Source organism: Leptodactylus fuscus, chromosome 1, assembly GCF_031893055.1.
Source record: "Leptodactylus fuscus isolate aLepFus1 chromosome 1, aLepFus1.hap2, whole genome shotgun sequence".
NCBI classification, from domain to species: Eukaryota; Metazoa; Chordata; class Amphibia; order Anura; family Leptodactylidae; genus Leptodactylus; species Leptodactylus fuscus.
Genome location: NC_134265.1, coordinates 26347071 through 26368302, shown reverse-complemented (window position 1 = coordinate 26368302; position 21232 = coordinate 26347071). Strand labels below are relative to the sequence as shown.

General features: G+C 43.9%; 2 protein-coding genes across 2 annotated transcripts; both read left to right on the top strand.

Moving 5' to 3' along the window:
• Positions 1-308: 308 nt before the first annotated feature.
• LOC142197483 (acyl-coenzyme A amino acid N-acyltransferase 1-like) lies at positions 309-4071 on the top strand. Its single transcript, XM_075267821.1, has 4 exons — positions 309-330; positions 1530-1994; positions 3180-3382; positions 3505-4071. Exons 1-4 carry the CDS (start codon positions 309-311, stop codon positions 4069-4071), a joined length of 1257 nt encoding a protein of 418 aa, XP_075123922.1.
• Positions 4072-10737: 6666 nt separating this feature from the next.
• On the top strand, positions 10738-16300 carry LOC142197403 (acyl-coenzyme A amino acid N-acyltransferase 1-like). Its single transcript, XM_075267699.1, has 4 exons — positions 10738-10909; positions 12575-13039; positions 15379-15581; positions 15734-16300. Exons 1-4 carry the CDS (start codon positions 10738-10740, stop codon positions 16298-16300), a joined length of 1407 nt encoding a protein of 468 aa, XP_075123800.1.
• The last annotated feature ends 4932 nt before the right edge of the window (positions 16301-21232 follow it).

Genomic DNA, 21232 nt, shown 5'->3' with positions numbered 1-21232 from the left:
GTACTCGCTCAACTCTACTAGCCATTAAACCATACTGGTAAGATGGCTCCGATTTGTTGTTTTCCAGGAGTTGCTCATCTTGCCTTTGCAACATAGACTATATGGGACTATATGGTTTGAGTTGAAGCGAGGACATACCTCCCACTGACCAGGACAGGACGTGGAATATGGACTTTCCTGCTTATTCCAGAACTGTTGGGACCTATGATTACTGTATAGAGGCCAAAAAGGGGCAGTATACTGTCTAGGGGGCCAGAAATGGAGTAAAAGTTTCAAAAGCAGTCAAACCAATTTTTATTCGGGGCAAGATGGAGAAGGCAGCTGCCTATGGTACCTAGTATAAGGAAAATGTTTGTTCTCATACTGTGTTAGCCAGTGGGTAGGAAATATAAAAAAACAAAAAAAACTTGATAGTCTTCAGTAGTTGATACCTTTTGCCCCAAATGTTGGAGAGACCGGACAGCAGCTTAGAATGCGTATGAATTCACATCGCCATACAATTAGAGAACGAAGACTGGACCTTCCCGTATCAAAACATTTCTGCAATGAGGATCATAATATCACCGATCACATGAAAATTTTGGTTTTAAGAGGGAATTTCAAATCAAAGAAAGAACAACGGATTTATGAGTGTTAAATTATGACCCTGCTTCAAACACTGGAGAAGGGGCTAAATCTGTCACATGGGTTTATGGCATCTTACAGAAATCACTGAGCTTGAAGACTAGGGTTTTTCCCCCCACTTGGAATTCAGCCTGACTACAGCCAGGCTGAATATAGGGTATCTGCAGTGCTCCTATTTTGTCGGGAGGGGTTAATAGGAGCACTGCAGGAACCCTATATTCAGCCAGGCTGAATTCCAAGTGGGGGAAAAAATCCCAGTCCTCAAGCTCAGGGAAGGGGCAGACAGACAACCAAAACATCCCCCTTCCCTTCCTTAGCATCGGGTGTTACTGGTCTCAGATGACATCTCCTGATGACACTGTTTGTGCTTAGATCACCACTGCGAGTGCCTACTGGTCTCGGCAGTGATATGTACGCAAATGTTATGTGACTGCTAAGACCAATGGGACACAATCCATTTGTGTATAGAACATTGATGAGGCCAGAGGTGACCTGAGTACAAACAGAATGTCATGCATTTCCCCCTCCCCCCCCCCCTCGGCTTATACTTGAGTCAATAAGTTTTCCCAGTTTTTTTATGGTAAAATTAGGGCTTAAATTCGGGTCGACTTACACTCAAGTATATATGGTAAGTACATTAGGGACTGGTAGGAAAGGATGGATGGACTATCATACTTCGAATTACTGCTTCCAGCAGCTTATATACTGCACTAGGAATCAAGTACGGAGAACTCTGAAGCCCCTGCCTTGGGCACCATGACATTTTGTCTTGCCCAATTGTATTGAAGTCACCAGAGTATACCAGAGAATATTTTAATAGTATAATTATTGATGATCTTCTTAAAGGCATTTTGATTGATGTCCAGTCTCAAATAATTCTCACTTTAATACTCCTGATTATTTAGATACGATCAGCCTTAAAGTCTCCCCCAAGACCTCTCTAGTAGATGAACCTGTGACAATCCAAGTTTGGGGTCTTCAGCCACAGCAACGAATAACCTTGAGAGCTTGGTTAAAGGATGAGACGGGGCATATTTTTTATTCTCGAGCCTTCTATATTAGTGATAAGAAGGGAAAAGTAGACCTGGAGTATTCACCGGCCACTGGTGGAGACTTCCAAGGACTGTATCCGATGGGTCTGTTCTGGGCTTTGAAGTCATCCATCCCTATGCAACGACTTATAAAAAATGACAGAATGGGAAGTCCTTTACGTATTCACCTGGAAGTCTACATTCATCTGGTAATGAATCCCTTCCCCGAGACACCTCCTGCTACAACTACAAGTGTTGAAAGATGGTTTGCGACTCCTGGGCTTCAGGAAATTGAGGTCAGACACGGAAGAATCAGAGGAGCTTTACTCCTTCCTCCAGGTAAATAGAGTACTTCTGTTTCTAGACTATAATGCTGTAATATTAATAATGTAGCTAATAAGATCATTAAGATTGTTTTGGTTTGGATAGTGTTCTACTAACTTAAAGCAAAACTTCAATAATGTCCATTGCTGTATTTGGAGTCAGGAAGGAATTTTTCCCTTTTAGACTCTCATACACGTTGAGAAAAGCTGCTGAGTATCCAACTTCTATTGTCAATTTGAAATCCCAAATTCTACTGTTCTCCCTGAGATAAGAAGCCACCAGAGGTGCCTGGTGTCCAGAGCAGGCTATAAAAATTAGATGTTTTCAGCCAAGCCCACTGGTGGGATCAGCCAACCAACTAACGTGTATGGGGTTCTACTGAATCCGCCTAGAAGGTGGTCAACATTATGCCTCAGCTTGGCACACATTTCAGCTCCTGCATCCCACTTGTCACTTTCTTTAGACAATGGGTGGAGCAGGTCTAGGGCTGGAGCGACCCAGTCCATCATAAACCTGGAACGACTGCTGGACTGGTCAGCTGTTCGAAGCTGCTTTCAGCACCTGTCCTAGGGTCCATTCACACGGAGGAAAATGGTGTGGAACTTTTTTCCACTAGTGGAATTTTCAGCTAGTGGAAAAAAAAGCTAGCAGAACCCATTGAATTCAATGGTAGGCGTGGAAGATTCCTCACCATTTTTATTTTTTTTTTCACCATGGACCCCTATAAACAATACGGGGCCGGAAGCAGAAAGCTCCATCCACTTTATAGCAGCCCGAGGCCTTCACTGCAACTCTACTCCGACTAACTTCAATGAGAGCTGAGCTGCAGTGAAGGCGCTGAGCTGCTAGACCATGGATGGAACTTTCTGCTTCTGACCATATATTATGTACTGGACAGGTGCTGGAAGCAGCTCCATTTAGGTGATCGGTCCAGTAGCCAGGTGTCGGCCCATCGATGAGATATTTATGGCCTGAGGATAGGCCTTAAAGGAAAAAAAAAAGAAAAATGAAGCCCAGACAACCCCTTTTAAGAGGCTGGAACCTAAGACTGGATAAGAAACCACCCTATATATTTTTGTACTTGATAGACCTGTGACTATTTTGAAGCTGCTCAACTTGTCCTATAAGCATCATGGTGACGCTCAAAGGCAGGTAGTGGGGGACAGAGATCTATTTGATTTTTTTTTTTTCTCTTCATAGGTGAAGGTCCTTTCCCAGGGGTTATAGACATATTTGGTCCTGTTGGAGCTTCTATAGATATTCGACCTTTTCTCTTGGCCAGTCGTGGATTTGCCGTCCTTTCATTGGCTTACTTTGACTATGATGATCTTCCAAAATCTCCAGACCATGTTGATCTTAACTATTTCGAGGAGGCTGCTAACTTTCTTGTTAATCATCCAAAGGTAAGAATCTATCTTCTGTAAAATATCCATAGATTTAGGATAGGCGATCAAAATTATTACTATAACCACATATATTACTATTTTCTTGTGTTTTTTTCCACATTGACTTCTTTTTCTTTCAGGTGTCAAGTGCTGGCGTCGGAGTCGTAGGGCTTGCTAAAGGGGCTGAGATAGCTCTGGCCATGGCATGTTTCATACCCCAAATTGTGGCTACAGTCTGTATCAATGGGACCATTTGTGTAAGTGGCCAGGATCTCCGTTATGGTGACCTGACAATAAGAGGCCTTCCTCATCACGAAGTAAAACATTTGATAGACCACAAGGACGACCCGCACTACCTGGCAAACCTGGATTCGGTACTTCCTATTGAGAGAGCCAAATGTCCCATCTTTTTCTTGGTGGGAGAAAATGACCAATTTCAAACCAGTATGTTTTATGCTGAACTATCTCAAATCAGAGCGTTTGTGTTAGGTAAGAAGGACGTGTATTTACGGTCTTTCCCTGGTGCTGGACATATTTTAGAACCTCCAGGTTACCCTTCATGCCTTGTGTTAGTAAATCTTTCTATGGATTCTATTGGATTGTGGGGTGGAGAACTCATGTGTCACTGCAAAGCACAAGAGATGAGCTGGCAGGAAACACTTCACTTTTTCCACAGCTATATACCACGTTCTCAGCCGAATAAATGATACCTCCCCTCAGTAACATGGGGGGCCTTTCTGAATAAATTTACAACAGAATGGAATACCGTATATAACATATTGTACCGAATAAATTAAAACTGAAAGTCGATATGTTGTCATCCATAACAGCCAGTTTCTTTTCACACTACTGTCTGAAGGTTTCTTTCAGTCTCTAAACACAGAACAATAATGTGACAGTCGCGTAACTACTGGACTCCGGGGATATTATTTACCTGTAGATCCCAAAGGATCTAAATATTAAATAATATACTATCAGGGATCATATTTATAACCCACAGACACCCCTACAAAGGATTATTACCTCAGTAGCCCACAAAGGATAATTCTACTTAAACCAATGGACCATCAAATAGTGGATGGAGTGCAGAAGGTATGGACGCACTGTCTCACTGGATGGATTTGGTTTGGGCTAGTTCTGAGGGAGTTGTCTAAGTGTTCCCCTGATCTTTACTGTTTAACCCATTCCTATACAGGGATCTAGTAGGAGGAGTAGTCTCTTTACAGTGACAAGTGACCCACACGGTTGGAGAGATACTGACGCAAGGCACTGAAGAGACAGAGAACATCTGTGTTCAGAGGTCAGGGCAGGTAGAGTACATTCAGCTCAGTGGTCAGGCAGGAGGTCTGGGGAGGGATCAAAATTGATATATAAGTTTGAGTCAGGGCAGGTTGCTCAGATACAAGAAAGTGGTCCAAGATGGGGGAAAAACAGGTGAACAACTTTGTGGCCCACTAGGAATCTTTTTGGGCAGCCTCCTTTCTTCTGGGAAATTTGCCTTAAATAGCACATAGATGCTCTACAATGGACATTGCTGGAGGAAATCCTAAGCCTGAGGGCACACTAGGCGGCGTATCTACAGTAGGTTGGCCACCACACTAGTCTAATCCACCTGCTGTGACTGCAACCTGTAGGACAAAGTGACAATTATTACAGTAGGTCTTACCAGTAACGTTCAGTCTTTGAGAAGCAAACCAAAAGTTGAAAACAGCCGGAGGGAATGATCTCCAAAGCTTCCATGCAACGTGGGCTCTGTGGACAGACTACAAGGGCATGGCTTTCATCCACAAGTCACGTTTTGACAACCTTACCCCTATTCCTTTTCCAATATCCCTCATTTGATGCATATCCCTCCCATGCGCTGTATTGTTTTGTTCTTTCATTCTATCTCTTCATTTTTTTTAAATTATTACTTGATTTATTTCCTGTTTGTTCTGATATTTCTATTTTCTGATCCTCTACGGAGTATCTATGATTCAGAGATCACATGCCGTGTTCTACAATATGCTGTAGTACGATATTCCCATATACATTTGTCCATAATACAACTAAAAATACATCACAAGTGTACAAGGAAATTTAGATTGCAAAGGAAAAAAAAAAATACAAGGACAACCTGCAAGGCCACAATAAGAACATAAACATGAGGCGAAGGTGTCCATACAGTACGTATATGTCAGGGTGATGGTATTCCAGAAGCCTGTAGTTATGTTCATGAGCGGATAATCCTGTGCAAGTGCTGATAAGATCTGATGTGGGTAAGGGTATCATTCCAAGGACAAAGGTAGAAGAAGGGAACAGAAAAGGAAAAAAAAATAGAGGGAATCTCTCCTTTACATCCCTTAGAGTGTATTTACTCCGTGTGAATGGACCCTAACGGCAGTCCCTCCAACACCAGATCTACCTCATCCACCATCACCATGTCCTACTTGGACCTGAAGGGCCACCATATGGGCATTATACTTTATGGTGACCAAAAAGAGGACATTATACCGAATGGGGACACTGAATTATACTGTATAATAATTAGAGATGAGCGAACAGTGTTCTATCGAACACATGTTCGATCGGATATCAGGGTGTTCGCCATGTTCGAATCGAATCGAACACCGTTTGGTAAAGTGCGCCAAAATTCGATTCCCCTCCCACCTTCCCTGGCGCCTTTTTTGCACCAATAACAGCGCAGGGGAGGTGGGACAGGAACTACGACACTGGGGGCATTGAAAAAAATTGGAAAAAGTCATTGGCTGCCGAAATCAGGTGACCTCCATTTTAGACGAATAGTGGATTTCAAATCCGGGTCATATGAGAATGTGAACTTTGTGAGTATGAGACAGGGATAGCTGTACAGGCAGGGATAGCTAGGGATAACCTTTATTTAGGGGGGAATGTTATTAAAAATAACTTTTTGGGGCTCTATCGGGTGTGTAATTGTGATTTTTGTGAGATAAACTTTTTCCCATAGGGATGCATTGGCCAGCGCTGATTGGCCGAATTCCGTACTCTGGCCAATCAGTGCTGGCCAATGCATTCTATTAGCTTGATGAAGCAGAGTGTGCACAAGGGTTCAAGCGCACCCTCGGCTCTGATGTAGCAGAGCTGAGGCTGCACAAGGGTTCAAGCGCACCCTCGGCTCTGATGTAGGAGAGCCGAGGGTGCACTTGAACCCTTGTGCACCCTCGGCTCTGCTACATCAGAGCCGAGGGTGCGCTTGAACCCTTGTGCACACTCTGCTTCATCAAGCTAATAGAATGCATTGGCCAGCGCTGATTGGCCAATGCATTCTATTAGCCCGATGAAGTAGAGCTGAATGTGTGTGCTAAGCACACACATTCAGCTCTACTTCATCGGGCTAATAGAATGCATTGGCCAGCGCTGATTGGCCAGAGTACGGAATTCGGCCAATCAGCGCTGGCTCTGCTGGAGGAGGCGGAGTCTAAGATCGCTCCACACCAGTCTCCATTCAGGTCCGACCTTAGACTCCGCCTCCTCCAGCAGAGCCAGCGCTGATTGGCCGAATTCCGTACTCTGGCCAATCAGCACTGGCTAATGCATTGTATTGGCGTGATGAAGCAGTGCTGAATGTGTGTGCTTAGCACACACATTCAGCTCTACTTCATCGGGCTAATAGAATGCATTGGCCAATCAGCGCTGGCCAATGCATTCTATTAGCGTGAACTGAGTTTGCACAGGGGTTCTAGTGCACCCTCGGCTCTGCTACATCAGATTGCTACATCTGATGTAGCAGTGCCGAGTGTGCATCAGATGTGTAGTTGAGCAAAACTGACTCAGCACTGCTAAGTCTCTGCATTCGCATAGGAATGCATTGGCCAGCCTTCGGCCAATCAGCGCTGGCTCTGCCGGAGGAGGCGGAGTCTAAGGTCGGACCTGAATGGAGACTGGTGTGGAGCGATCTTAGACTCCGCCTCCTCCAGCAGAGCCAGCGCTGATTGGTCGAGTTCCGTACTCTGGCCAATCAGCACTGGCCAATGCATTTCTATGGGGAAAAGTTAGCTTGCGAAAATCGCAAACTGACAGGGATTTCCATGAAATAAAGTGACTTTTATGCCCCCAGACATGCTTCCCCTGCTGTCCCAGTGTCATTCCAGGGTGTTGGTATCATTTCCTGGGGTGTCATAGTGGACTTGGTGACCCTCCAGACACGAATTTGGGTTTCCCCCTTAACGAGTTTATGTTCCCCATAGACTATAATGGGGTTCAAAACCCATTCGAACACTCGAACAGTGAGCGGCTGTTCGAATCGAATTTCGAACCTCGAACATTTTAGTGTTCGCTCATCTCTAATAATAATCATACATCCTATTAATATAAATGTGAAAGTTTGTGGGTTTGTGAGTTTGTGTGTTTGGATGTTCGGATGTTTGTTCCTCAATCACACAAAACCCGCTCGACCGATTTGGCTGAAAGTTTCCACAAACATAGTTAATACACCTGATTGCACAATAGGCTACTTTTCATCACACTAGCGCACATACGTTTGTGCCAGGACCCCCACAAAACCCAAACTCACACCACCATCTCTGCAATCTCACACACTTTGGACCATAGCAAGCCCCAAAATTCCTATTGCCCTCTACAGCCTCGCCCCTAACCCCACACAATCACATACACATATACTTTACCACTTTGCCCCTCACCTTAACGAGACTCTCTTTAACGCTCCGGAGCAGCCATGTTTGCCGACCCCCACCGCTCTGACAATCTGCGACACCGCCCACCCATGTCAGTACCCCTAGGCGGTCTAATAAATGCAAAAAAAAAGTTTAAAAAAAAGTTAAAAAAAATATAAAAACAAATAAAAAGGATTAAAAATTCAAATCACCCCCCTTTCCCTAGAACACATATAAAAGTAGTTAAAAACTGTGAAACAAATACATGTTAGGTATCCCCGCGTCCGAAATCGCCCGCTCTACAAAGCTATACAAATATTTTTCCTGTTCGGTAAACGCCGTAGCGGGAAAAATGGTCAAAAGTGCCAAACCGCCATTTTTTCACTGTTTTGATTCTGATAAAAATTTGAATAAAAAGCGATCAAAGCAATAAGATTTCCCGAAAATGGTAGAACTACAAAGTACACCCAGTCCCGCAAAAAAAGACGCCCTATACATCCCCGTACACACACGTATAAAAAAGTTACGGCTGTCGGAATATGGCGACTTTTCAAAAAAAAAATGTTTTAACACAGTTTTGGATTTTTTTAAGGGGTCAAAATGTAAATAAAACCATATAAATTTGGTATCCCCGGCATCGTAACGAAACACAAAATACAGGGGACATGTCATTTTGGTTGCACAGTGAACGCCGTAAAACCAAAGCCCGTAAGAAAGTCGCAGAAATGCATTTTTTCTTCAAATCCACCCCATTCTGAATTTTTTCCCCTGCTTCCCAGTACATTATACAGAATAATTAATGGCAGCATCATGAAGAAAAATTTGTCCCAGGAAAAATTAAGACCTCATATGGCTCTGGGAGCGGAGAAATAAAAAAGTTATGGGGTTTAGAAGGAGGGGAGTCAAAAACGAAACTCAAAAAATGCCATCGGCGGGAAAGGGTTAACTTCAAATACTTCTGTCCCAAAGTCACTATGTAAAGTTTCTCACAACACCGTATATATAGCAGCTCAAATACAAAGTAACTTCTACACAAAAGTCTCACGTATTCTCTGAATTACAGCAACAACAAGATACAAAGTTACATTTCATATCCCATACCTTATACACACTACGAAAACCTTACCCACGCCTGTATATACCCACTGCTACAATCACTGCAGACGAAGTCACGGGTACCAGCTAGTTTTATTTCTATAGCGCCAACGTATTCCGCAGCACTGTACAATTTGTAGGGTTCAAATACAGACAGATACATAACAAAGAACGTCATTTCACACAATGGGACTGAGGGCCCTGCTCACAAGAGCTTACAATCTATAAGGTAGAGGGGGGTGACACAAGAGGTAGCAGGGGCGGCATTGCTTATACAGTATTCAGACAATTCTGTAATAGAGGTGACTGTCATTACACAAACAAAACTTTATGAGCCGTCAACAGTCGTGTCCTGTAACATGTGGATGGAGCTTGGACCTATAAAGTTAGCCTGAAAAGACATCATATCATGTGGGGTAATGTGGGAGCGGGGACAGAGGAAGGTTACATTTTGGGGATTCTAATTATAGTATGGAAGGGTTTACGTTAGAAATCGGCCTGTCTGATAAGATGTGTCTTTAGTTTGCGTTTGAAACTGTAGAAGTTGGGAGTTAATCTTATTGTCCGGGGTAGAGCATTCCAGAGAAGTGGTGCAGCTCGGGAGAAGTCTTGTATACGAGCATGGGAGGGTCTGATAATAGAGGATGTAAGTGTTAGGTCATTGAGTGAGCGGAGAACACGGGTTGGGCGGTAGACAGAAATGAGGGAGGAAATGTAGGGAGGTGCGGCATTATGGAGAGCCTTGTGGATGAGAGTAATAACTTTATATTTTATTCTATAATGAATAGGCGGCCAATGTAGTGACTGGCACAGACCGGAGGCATCGCTGTAGCGTCTAGCCTGATAGATGAGCCTGGCCGCTGCATTCAGAATAGATTGTAGAGGGGAGAGTTTAGTGAGGGGAAGACCGATTAGTAAGGAGTTACAGTAGTCAAGGCGAGAATGAATCAGAGAGACAATAAGTGTCTTTATTGCATCTCTGTTGAGGAAAGTGCGTATTCTGGAGATGTTTTTGAGGTGGAGGTGACATATGGGCATCTTACTGTGTCTGTTACAAAGAAATGTGCATTATTACATTGTGGGTGGGAGGAACTGGCTGGGAATGGCTAGGAGATAAGGACATGGCTAGGGATATGACTTAACACGTACAGAAATATTTGCTGCGGCGTGCCACTGGAATTCTCCTTCTTTAAAGGGGTTATGTTACAATGAATATTAAGGGCCTGTTCACACATCAAAATTTGCTGCTGATTTTGAGAGATTCCACCTTGATTCTGCCTTCCATTATTTTCAATGGTAAGCAGAGATCACGAGAGTGAGGCGCTATGGGCTAGTTCACACGGGGACATGGAGGCAGATTTTGGCAGCGGAATCTATGTTATAAGCTCCCTCCATACAATGATAGTCTATTTAGAGGGCTTGCTTCTTCTTTTTTTTCGTTAGCATTTTTTTTACGCTAGGCGAAAAAAGAAGAGACATGACCTTTCTTCAGGCATTTTCCGCCTGAAGAAAGCAATAGAAGTGAATGGGAAGCGCAAAACGCGCGTTTTTGGGAGAGGCAAAAATTACAAATACAGTGGAAAAATAATAAAAAACAGCAGATTTATATCTACTGCTTTTTTCCAAAATTGATGAACTGACTGCACTATGACTTTGTACCACCTGTGGGGGCAGAGGAGTAGCTGGGTGGGGCCCTTGGGGCAGGCGGGGCAAGTTCCCCAAGTCCATTTGGGATTGTGTAGTTGTGAGGCACAAGCTAAGACGTCTGTGGAAGCTGAGGCAGTGGTTGCCGGATACACTGAGGCTATGAGCACACTCGGTAGGAACCTGTTATAGAAGCCATCTGAAATTGCTGATAAAAAATTTTTGAACACTTTTTAATCTGATGACATATCGGAGAACATAATGGAGTCCTGATGGGCCCCATTATAGTCAGTGGGGTCCCCTTTGGTCTGTTTGTATGGCATAGTAGGCTGCAGGCACAGACATCACCCCATTATATGTAGATCTGTCATCTGCTGCATGTATGTGATCCCTGACCTCCTGAATACTGGGCAGTGCTGAGGTCGCTTCCATAAGGCTTCATGTTCATGACCATGTGCACAGTTTGTGGGTTTCATGGCTAGTACACTGACCCATTGATTTCTATGTCCCCATACACACAACAATGTATTTTCATGGTCCTGTGTATGGGGCCGGGAGCAAAACTCAGAACAGGTTCTATTCCTGACTGTTTCGATCTCTAACCTCAATGAATGGGGGCACGGGGGACACACAACCTACGTAAAACTCGTTCAGAGTGGGCAGCGTAAAAAACAGATCCCATTGACTTGAATGGGTGCTGCCATACGCGCGCTCCACATTGAAATCAATGGGAGGCCTTTTTCACTTATTGCTTTCAAAGTGATACGCGCGTATCTCCCACTACTATTGCAGGCGGCTTCTGGCAGTGGCAATGCTGCTCTGTCACCCCCTTCTTCATATATTCAGACTATATTTTGCCCTTGGGGTGAGTTGAGCCTTTAACCAGCAGTGTTTTTGGCCCTTGGGGTGAGTCGAGCCATTAAACAGCAGAGATTTAGTTTTTTGCCCTTGGGATGAGTTGAACCTTTAACCAGCAGTGTGTTTGGCTCTTGGGGTGAGTTGAACCTTTAACCAGCAGTGTGTTTGGCTCTTGGGGTGAGTTGAACCTTTAACCAGCAGTGTTTTTGGCCCTTGGGGTGAGTTGAGCCTTTAACCAGCAGTGGTTTTGGCCCTTGGGGTGAGTTGAGCCTTTAACCAGCAGTGGTTTTGGCCCTTGGGGTGAACTGAGCCTTTAACCAGCAGTGTTTTTGGCCCTTTGAATGAACTGAGCCTCTAAACAGCATAGTTTTTGGCTCTGGGGAGAGGTGCGTGATGGTGTAGGAGAACGAGCGGAGGCAGGAAAAGGGGAGGATGAGGGTGAAGTCCCCAAAGTGACAGAGGCAGATGTGGAGGCATCCTGGCTGGTGTTCTGGACTGCAGTAACAGCACTGGACACAGTGGAAGAGGCAGTGACCATGGACCGTAAATCACATGACCATGGTCAGAGTTTTATCCTCTATAAGTAACAATGAATGACAGCAAGCTGAAATCTAGAAAACCGTGAGGAATTGAAACAGAAAGTATATTGGAAAATTGTATATCTTTTTATTGTACATTTGTTTGTGAATATTGGTCTGAAAGTGGCCAACCCCTTTTAGGAATGGTAGGAAAGGATGGATGGACTCTCATACATTGAATTACTATTTCCAACAGCTTATATACTGCACTAGGGATCACATAGGGGAGAACTCTGAAGCCCCTGCCTTGGGCACTATAACAGTTTGTCTTACCCAATTTTATTGAAGTCACCAGAATATACCAGAGAATATTTTAATAGTATAATTGTTGACAATCTTCTTAAAGGCATTTTGATTGATGTCTAGTCTCAAATAATTCTCACTTTAATACTCTTATTATTTAGATACGATCAGCCTTAAAGTCTTCCCCAAGACCGCTCTAGTAGATGAACCTGTGAGAATCCAAGTTTGGGGTCTTCAGCCACAGCAAAGAATAACCTTGAGAGCTTGGTTAAAGGATGAGACGGGGGAGATTTTTTATTCTCGAGCCTTCTATATCAGTGATAAAAAGGGAAAAGTAGACCTGAAGCATTTACCAGCCACTGGTGGAGACTTCCAAGGACTGTATCCGATGGGGCTGTTCTGGGCTTTGAAGTCATCCACCCCTTACCAACGACTTATAAAAAATCACATAATGGGAAGTCCTTTACATGTTCACCTGGAAGTCTACAGTCGTCTGGAAATGGATTCCTTCCCTGATACACCTCCTGCTGCAACTACAAGTGTCGAAAGATGGTTTGCGGCCCCTGGGGTTCAGGGAATTGAGGTCAGACACGGAAGAATCAGAGGAGGTTTACTCCTTCCTCCAGGTAAATAGTTACAGTACTTCTGTTTCTAGACTATAAAACTGTAATATTAATAATAATGTAGCTAATAAAATCATTAACATTATGTTTTGGTTTGGATAGGATTCCAATAACCTAAAGCAAAACTTCAATAATGTCCATTGCTGTATAATACACATTGTGAAAAGCAGCTGAGTATCCAATTTGTATTGTCAATTTGAAAGCCCCAATTCTATTGTTCTCCCTGAGATGAGAAGCCACCAGAGGTCCCTGGCATCCTGAGTGGGCTATAAAAATCAGATGATGTCAGCCAAGCCCACTGGTAGGATCAGCCAACCAACTAATGTGTATGGGGTTCTACTGAGTCACTACTGACAAATTGTTTTGTTCTTAAAGAGGACCTTTCACCATTTTTTACACAGGCAGTTCTATATACTGCCGGAAAGCTGACAGTGCGCTGAGTTCAGTGCACTGTCGGCTTTCCCGATCTGTGCCCGGTGTGAAGAGCTTACGGTCCGGTACCGTAGCTCTTCTATGGTCAGAAGGGCGTTTCTGACAGTTAGCCAGGAACGTCCTTCTGCCTCGCGGCATCAATCGCACTGTGCTGTGGAGCGGGGAGGAATGCCCCCTCCCTCTGCTCGCAGTACTCGTCCATAGACGAGCATTATCAGGGAGGGAGGAGGCGTTCCTCCCCGTTCCACAGCACAGCGCGATTGGCGCCGCGAGGCAGGACGTTCCTGGCTAACTGTCAGAAACGCCCTTCTGACCATAGAAGAGCTACGGTACCGGACCGTAAGCTCTTCACACCGGGCACAGATCGGGAAAGCCGACAGTGCACTGAACTCAGCGCACTGTCAGCTTTCCGGCAGTATATAGAACTGCCTGTGTAAAAAATGGTGAAAGGTCCTCTTTAAGGAGATAAGCTGCTGCAAGGGGAGTCCTACAACAATCTTCTCTCCTCTCTGAATTCATGAAACTAGCACGATGAGCTTACTTGAGTGGCTAATGTATGAAAGAGATGAATGAGACAGCTGTATGGGCAGTAGTTCTCTAGTCTCCGTATTACAAACAAACACACACTTGTCCTAGACAAGTATGTATGTGTATAGGGTAGCTGGGAGAAATAGCCATTCAGTCAACAACTACTGTATGTTAAAAATGTGTAGGGTTGTTTGAGATCCTCAGGATGAACAGTGTAGAACTGGATAGGAAATCTGGGCCACAGCCTATCTGCACTCCGCCTAGAAGGTGGTCAACATTATGCCTCAGCTTGGCACACATCTTGGTTCTTGCATCCCACTTGTCACTTTCTTTGGGTACAGCAGGGCTAGGGCGACCCACTCCATCATAAACCTGGAAGAACTGCTGGACCGATCAGCTGTACGTACCCGGATCCAGTGCCTGTCCTATAAACAACATGCGGCCGGAAGCCAAAAGCTCCATCCACTTTATAGCAGCCTGGCGTCTTCACTGCAGCTCTACTCCCACTGCCAGGCAGTGGATGGAGCTTTCTGCTTCTGACCATATATTATGCACTGGACAGGTGCTGGAAGCAGCTCCATTTAGGTGATCAATGATCTGACACCTGACTACTGGTTATCTGATCAGATATTTTTGGCCTGAGGATAGGCTGACGGGGTCGTGACTTCCGCCAAAATGCGGGTCACTTCTAGTGGTCAGTCACCTGCTCCAAATCAATCATGCATGTGCACGCTTGCTAAGAGAGACTCTGACACAAGGTTCAGTTTCAATCTCAGACCATGCTACTGGGCGCTCTGGCTGCTCACACGGTACTGAGGTTTATTGAAGAAGTTACAGTTCTTATACAGGAATGCAAGAGATAAGATAGTAGGCAGGCTGGAAGCATATGTGTCTTGTATCCGGGTGCGTTGTCAGTCTCAGATTGGTCCCTAGAGTGCATGATGGGCTCATGTTCACCTCGTGAAGTCTCTTCGTGGTCATAATACATCCCCCTCATGATAACTTCATAATATCTCTTTTGTTCTCACAGTCCCGAATACAGGCGCCATCTTAGATTATATAAGGCATTAATAACTTCATAGAAAAATATAATTTCTCAAGCAGTATAAAGAATGTATAAAAATAAGAGTGGACATGGTTTACCCTCACAAGGCCATAAAGGGAAAAAAAGAAAAAAAAAAAAAAGAAAGAAAAATGAAGCCCAGACAACCCCCTTTAAGAGGCTGGAATCTAAGACTGGATAAGAAACCACCCTATATCTTTTTGTACTTGATAGACCTGTGACTATTTTCAAGCTGCTCAACTTGTCCTATAAGCATCATGGTGACTCTCAAAGGCAGATAGTGGGGGACAGAGATCTATTTGATTTTCTCTCTTCATAGGTGAAGGTCCTTTCCCAGGGGTTATAGACATATATAGTCCTATTGCAGCTCTTATAGATGTTCGACCTTTTCTCTTGGCCAGTCGTGGATTTGCCGTCCTTTCATTGGCTTACTATGGTTATGATGATCTTCCAAAATCTCCGGACCATGTTGATCTTGACTATTTCGAGGAAGCTGTTAACTTTCTTGTTAATCATCCGAAGGTAAGCAAAATCCATCTTCTGTAAAATATCCATAGATTTTTCCACTACAATATTGTTCCTGGGTAGTAAGTGATCAAAATTATTACTATAACCACATAGATTACTATTTTCTTGTGTGTTTTTTTTTCCTCATTGACCTCTTTTTCTTTCAGGTGTCAAGTGCTGGAGTCAGAGTCATAGGGCTCAGTAAAGGGGCTGAGATAGCTCTGGCCATGGCATGTTTCATACCCCGAATTGTGGCTACAGTCTGTATCAATGGGACCATTTGTGTAACTGGCCAGGATCTCCGTTATGGTGACCTGACAATAAGGGCAATTCCTCATCAAGAAGTAAGATTTGTGATAAACATCTTGACAGACCCGAAATACCTGGCAAACCTGGATTCGATACTTCCTATTGAGAGAGCCAAAAGTCCCATCCTGTTCTTGGTGGGAGAAAATGACCTATATCAAAACAGTATGTTTTATGCTGAACTATCTAAAACCAGAGCGGAAGTGTTAGGTAAGAAGGACGTGTACTTAAGGTCTTTCTCTGGTGCTGGACATATTTTCGAACCTCCAGGTTACCCTTTATACCTTGTGTTCGTAAATCCTGTTACTGGTGTTAGTGGATTGTGGGGAAAAGAACTCATGTGGCACTGCAAAGCACAAGAGCTGAGCTGGTGGGAAGCACTTCACTTCTTGCACAGCTATATACCATGTTCTCAGCCGAATAAATGATAAACCCCCTCAGTAACATGGGGGGCATTTTAAGAATTTACAACAGAATGTAATACTGTAAATAACATATTGTAACAAATAAATTAAAACTGGAAGTCGATATGTTGTCATCCATAACAGCCAGTCTCTTTTGACACTAATGCTTCAAGGTTTCCTTCAGTCTCTAAACACAGAACAATAATGTGACAGTCACATAACTACTGGACTCCGGGGATAAGATTTACCTGTAGATCACAAAAGATCTAAATATTAAATAATACACAATCAGGGATCACATTTCTAACCCACAGACACCCCTACAAAGGATTATTACCTCTCTAGCCCACAAAGGATAATTCTACTTAAACCAATGGACCATCAAATAGTGGATGGAGTGCAGAAGGTATGGACGCACTGTGTCACTGGATGGATTTGGTTTGGGCCACTCTTGAGGGAGTTGTCTAAGTGTTCCCCTGATCTTTACTCCTTATCCCATTCCTATACAGGGATCTAGTAGGAGTAGTAGCCTCTGTACAGTGACAGGTGACCCACACAGTTGGAGAGATACTGGCGCAAGGCACTGAAGAGACAGAGAACATCTGTGTTCAGAGGACAGGCTGAGGTCAGGGGAGGCAGAGTATATTCGGCACGGTGACAGCAGGAGGTCTGGCAGGGATCAAAATTGATACACAAGTTTGGGTCAGGGCAGGTTGCTCAGATAAGAGAAACTGGTCCAAGGTAAGAAAAAGAGGTAAATAGCTTTGTGGTCCAGTAGCAACCTAGGAACCTTTTTGGTCAGACTCCTTCCTTCTGGGAAATTTGCCTTAAAGGGATTCTACCATTACAACCCCTTTTTTTTTGTGTGGATAGGACGTCGGAATCGTCTTTAGAAAGGCTATTCGTCTCTTACCTTTAGATGTGATCTCCCCCGCGCCGTTACATAGAAATACTGATTTTTACCGATATGTAAATTAGTTCTCTGGCAGCGATGGTGGCGGGCTCCAGCGCTGAAAATGCAGTGGGGGAGTCCCCACTGCTGCCCGAGAACACGATCCTACGAGGCCTCTATCTTCGGCTGGATCGTCCCCTTCTCTGTTGTCTTCCTCCTGCGTCACCTCCGACGCCTGCGCAGTTAGATCTGCCAGTGAGACACTAATAGAGCCGACTGCGCATGCCGGCCGGCGGCCATTTTTGGGAGGCCGCTCTTGCTCTTGTAGTTCAATGCAGGAGCCGCCTTCCCAAAATGGCCGCCGGCCGGCATTCGCACTTGGCTCTGCTGGTGTCTCACTGGCAGAGCCAACTGCGCAGGCGTCGTAGGTGATGCAGGAGGAAGACAACAGAGAAGTGGAGGATCCAGCCGAAAATAGAGGCGTCGGAGGATCGTGTTCTTGCCAAAGAACTAATTTGCATACCGGTAAAAATCGGTATTTCTAAGGAACGGCGCAGCGGAGACCACATCTAAAGGTAAGAGACGATTAGCCTTTCTAAAGGCTATTCCGATGTCTTATCCACAAAAAAAAAAAAAAAAGGTTTTAATGGTAGAATCCCTTTAAATAACTCACAGGTATTGCTCTACAACGGACATTGCTGGTGGGAATCCTAAGGCTCTGTTCCCACGGAGTAACGCGCCGCTCATTCTGACGCGTAACACATGTCAGAGTGAGCGCTGTAAAACAGAATCCCATTGACTTCCATGGGTGCAGTCTTACGCGCGCTACACATTGAAATCAATGGAAGGCTTTTTAACCCATTGATTTCAATGTGTAGCGCGCGTAAGACTGCACCCATGGAAGTCAATGGGATTCTGTTTTACAGCGCTCACTCTGACCTGTGTTTACGTGTCAGACTGAGCGGCGCGTTACTCCGTGGGAATGGAGCCTAAGACTGAGGGCACACTAGGCGGCGTATCTGCAGTAGGTTGGCCACCACACCAGTCTAATCCATCTGCTGTGACTGAAACCTGTAGTACAAAGTGACAATTATTACAGTAGGTCTTACCAGTAACGTTCAGTCTTTGAGAAGCAAACCAAAAGTTTGAAAACAGCCGGAGGGAATGATCTCCAAAGCTTCCATGCAACGTGGGCTCTGTGGACAGACTACAAGGGCATGGCTTTCATCCACAAGTCACGTTTTGACAACCTTACCCCTATTCCTTTTCCAATATCCCTCATTTGATGCATATCCCTCCCATGCGCTGTATTGTTTTGTTCTTTCATTCTATCTCTTCATTTTTTTTTAATTATTACTTGATTTATTTCCTGTTTGTTCTGATATTTCTATTTTCTGATCCTCTACGGAGTATCTATGATTCAGAGATCACATGCCGTGTTCTACAATATGCTGTAGTACGATATTCCCATATACATTTGTCCATAATACAACTAAAAATACATCACAAGTGTACAAGGAAATTTAGATTGCAAAGGAAAAAAAAAAAATACAAGGACAACGGTAGGTCTTACCAGTGACTTTCAGCCTTTATGAAGTAAACTAAAAGTTGAAAACAGCCGGAAGGAATTATCTCCGAAGATTCCATGCAACGTGGGCTCTGTGGACAGACTAGAAGGGCATGGCTTTCATCCACAAGTCAGCTTAGACAGCCCATCTCCTTTTCCTTTTCCTTTTGTAATCTCCCTCATTTGATACATATCCCCCATGCGCTGTATTGTTTTGTTCTTTCATTCTATTTTTTCTTTTTTTTTTTTTAAATTATTACTTGATTTATTTCCTGTTTGTTCTGATATTTCTATTCTCTGATCCTCTACGGAGTATCTATGATTCAGAGATCACATGCCATGTTCTACAATATGCTGTAGTACGATATTCCCATATACATTTGTCCATATTAAAACTAAAAATACATCACAAGTGTACAAGGAAATTTAGATTGCAAAGAAAAAATAAAATAAAACATAAGGCCACAAAAAGAACATAAACATGAGGCGAAGGTGTCCATACAATATGTATGTCAGTTCACACATCAAAAATTGCTGCTGATTTTTGAGGGAGATTTCTCCTTGATTCTGCCTTCCATTATTTTCAGTGGGTATCAGAGATCGGAGCAGGGCGCTAAGGGGTCATTTACATGGCAGAAAATTAAATGGAATTCCTCTTTGTTTTCCAGCCGCTCAGTACCAGCTGCAGAATGCAGATTCCTAGTCAGAAGGGAGTCTCAGGCCGCGCACTCTGTGGATGAATCAGCTGCGAAATCGCGCAGGATACTTATATTTTTTCAACTCCCCGCTGTTATCTTTGCCTCCCATTGAGAATAATAAGAGGCAGAATCTGGGCAATATCTGATGCTGATTCGGGGGTTCGGATATAGAGGAATACAGCTGCACTTGATGACAGATTTTGTCTGCCCGATGCACACCCGGACTGAGTTTCAAGGGTGAAAGTCGATTGTGTGAATTTAGCCTGAGACCACACCTTGTGGAAATGCAGTGTTTTTGTCTGTTATGGAAGTCCTGGAAACATGAATAAGATTTGGTTTCATCTCATTGAACATTGCAGGAAAAAATGCCATAAAAAAGCTGTGAAAAATGCCGCTTTTAGGCTGAGGCCCCACATTGCGGAAATGCAGCATTTTTTTTTGTTCCAGATTTTGCTGCGGTTTTTTGAGCCAAAGCCAAGAATGGCTACAAAAGGAATGGGATATATATGGGATGTTCTTATACTTGCTCCTTCTGCTCAATCCACTCCTGGATAATAATTAAAAAAAAAACCCATGAGATTTATTTCTATTGCTTTTTTCCAAACTTGATAAACTGACTGCACTATCACTTTCTTCCACCTGTGGGGGCAGAGGAGTAGCTGGGTGGGGCCCTTGGGGCAGGTGGGGCCCTTGGAGCAGGCGGGGCAAGTTCCCCAAGTCCATTTGGGATTGTGTAGTTGTGAGGCACAAGCTAAGATGTCTGTAGAAGCTGAGGCAGTGGTTGCTGGATACACTGAGGCTATGTGCACACCCGGTAGGAGCCTGTTACAGAATCCATCTCAAATTGCTGATAAAAAAAATTTTGAACACTTTTTATCTGATGACATGTCGGAGAACATAATGGATTCCTGATGGACACCATTATAGTCAGTGGGGTTCCCTACGGTCTGTTTGTATGACAGAGTAGACTGCAGGCACAGATGTCGCCCCATGATGTGTATATGTGGGATCTGCTGCATGTATGTGATCCCTGACCTCCTGAATACTGGGCAGTGCAAAGGTCACTTCCGTAAGTCATCATGCTCCTGACTGCGTGAACAGTCTGTGGTTTTCATGGCTAGTACACTGACCCATTCATTCCTAGGTCCCCATACACACAACAGTGTATTTTCATGGTCCTGTGTATTGGGCCGGGAGCAAAACTCAGAACAGGTCCTATTCCTGTCTGTTTCGATCTATAGCCTCAATGAATGGGGCCATGAAGGCACGGGTGACTTGCAACCAACACAATCAGATATATCAGTTGCAGTAAGTATATACCTTATGATAGATCAGTTACAGTCAATTGGATCAGTCGCAGTAAGTTTGTAACTTATGATAGATCAGTCACCTAAAGATGTGGCAAATAGAGATGAGTGAGTAGTATTCGATCGAATACCTTCCCTGCATAGTTATTGATGTAAAAAAGCGCCAGGGAAGGTGGGAGGGGAATTGAATTTTTACTGCGTTTACCGCGTGGTATTCAACCGAGTACACCAATAACTATGCAGGGGAGGTATTCGACCGAATACTACTCGCTCATCTCTAGTGGCAAAGATTAATATGACACATATTGTGTTGACTTTTTTCAATGGCTTTTGTTGTCTTCCGAGGTTGGATATCCTGGCACAGAAAGTTATCATGCTGCAGATGGTTAAGTATTAACTTTACATTTTTAACTTTAAATCTGTGTAGCTGTGGCTGACTTGGTTTTTGCAGAATTAGTTGTGTTTTCCAAAGGCCCCACTTTGGAATATATA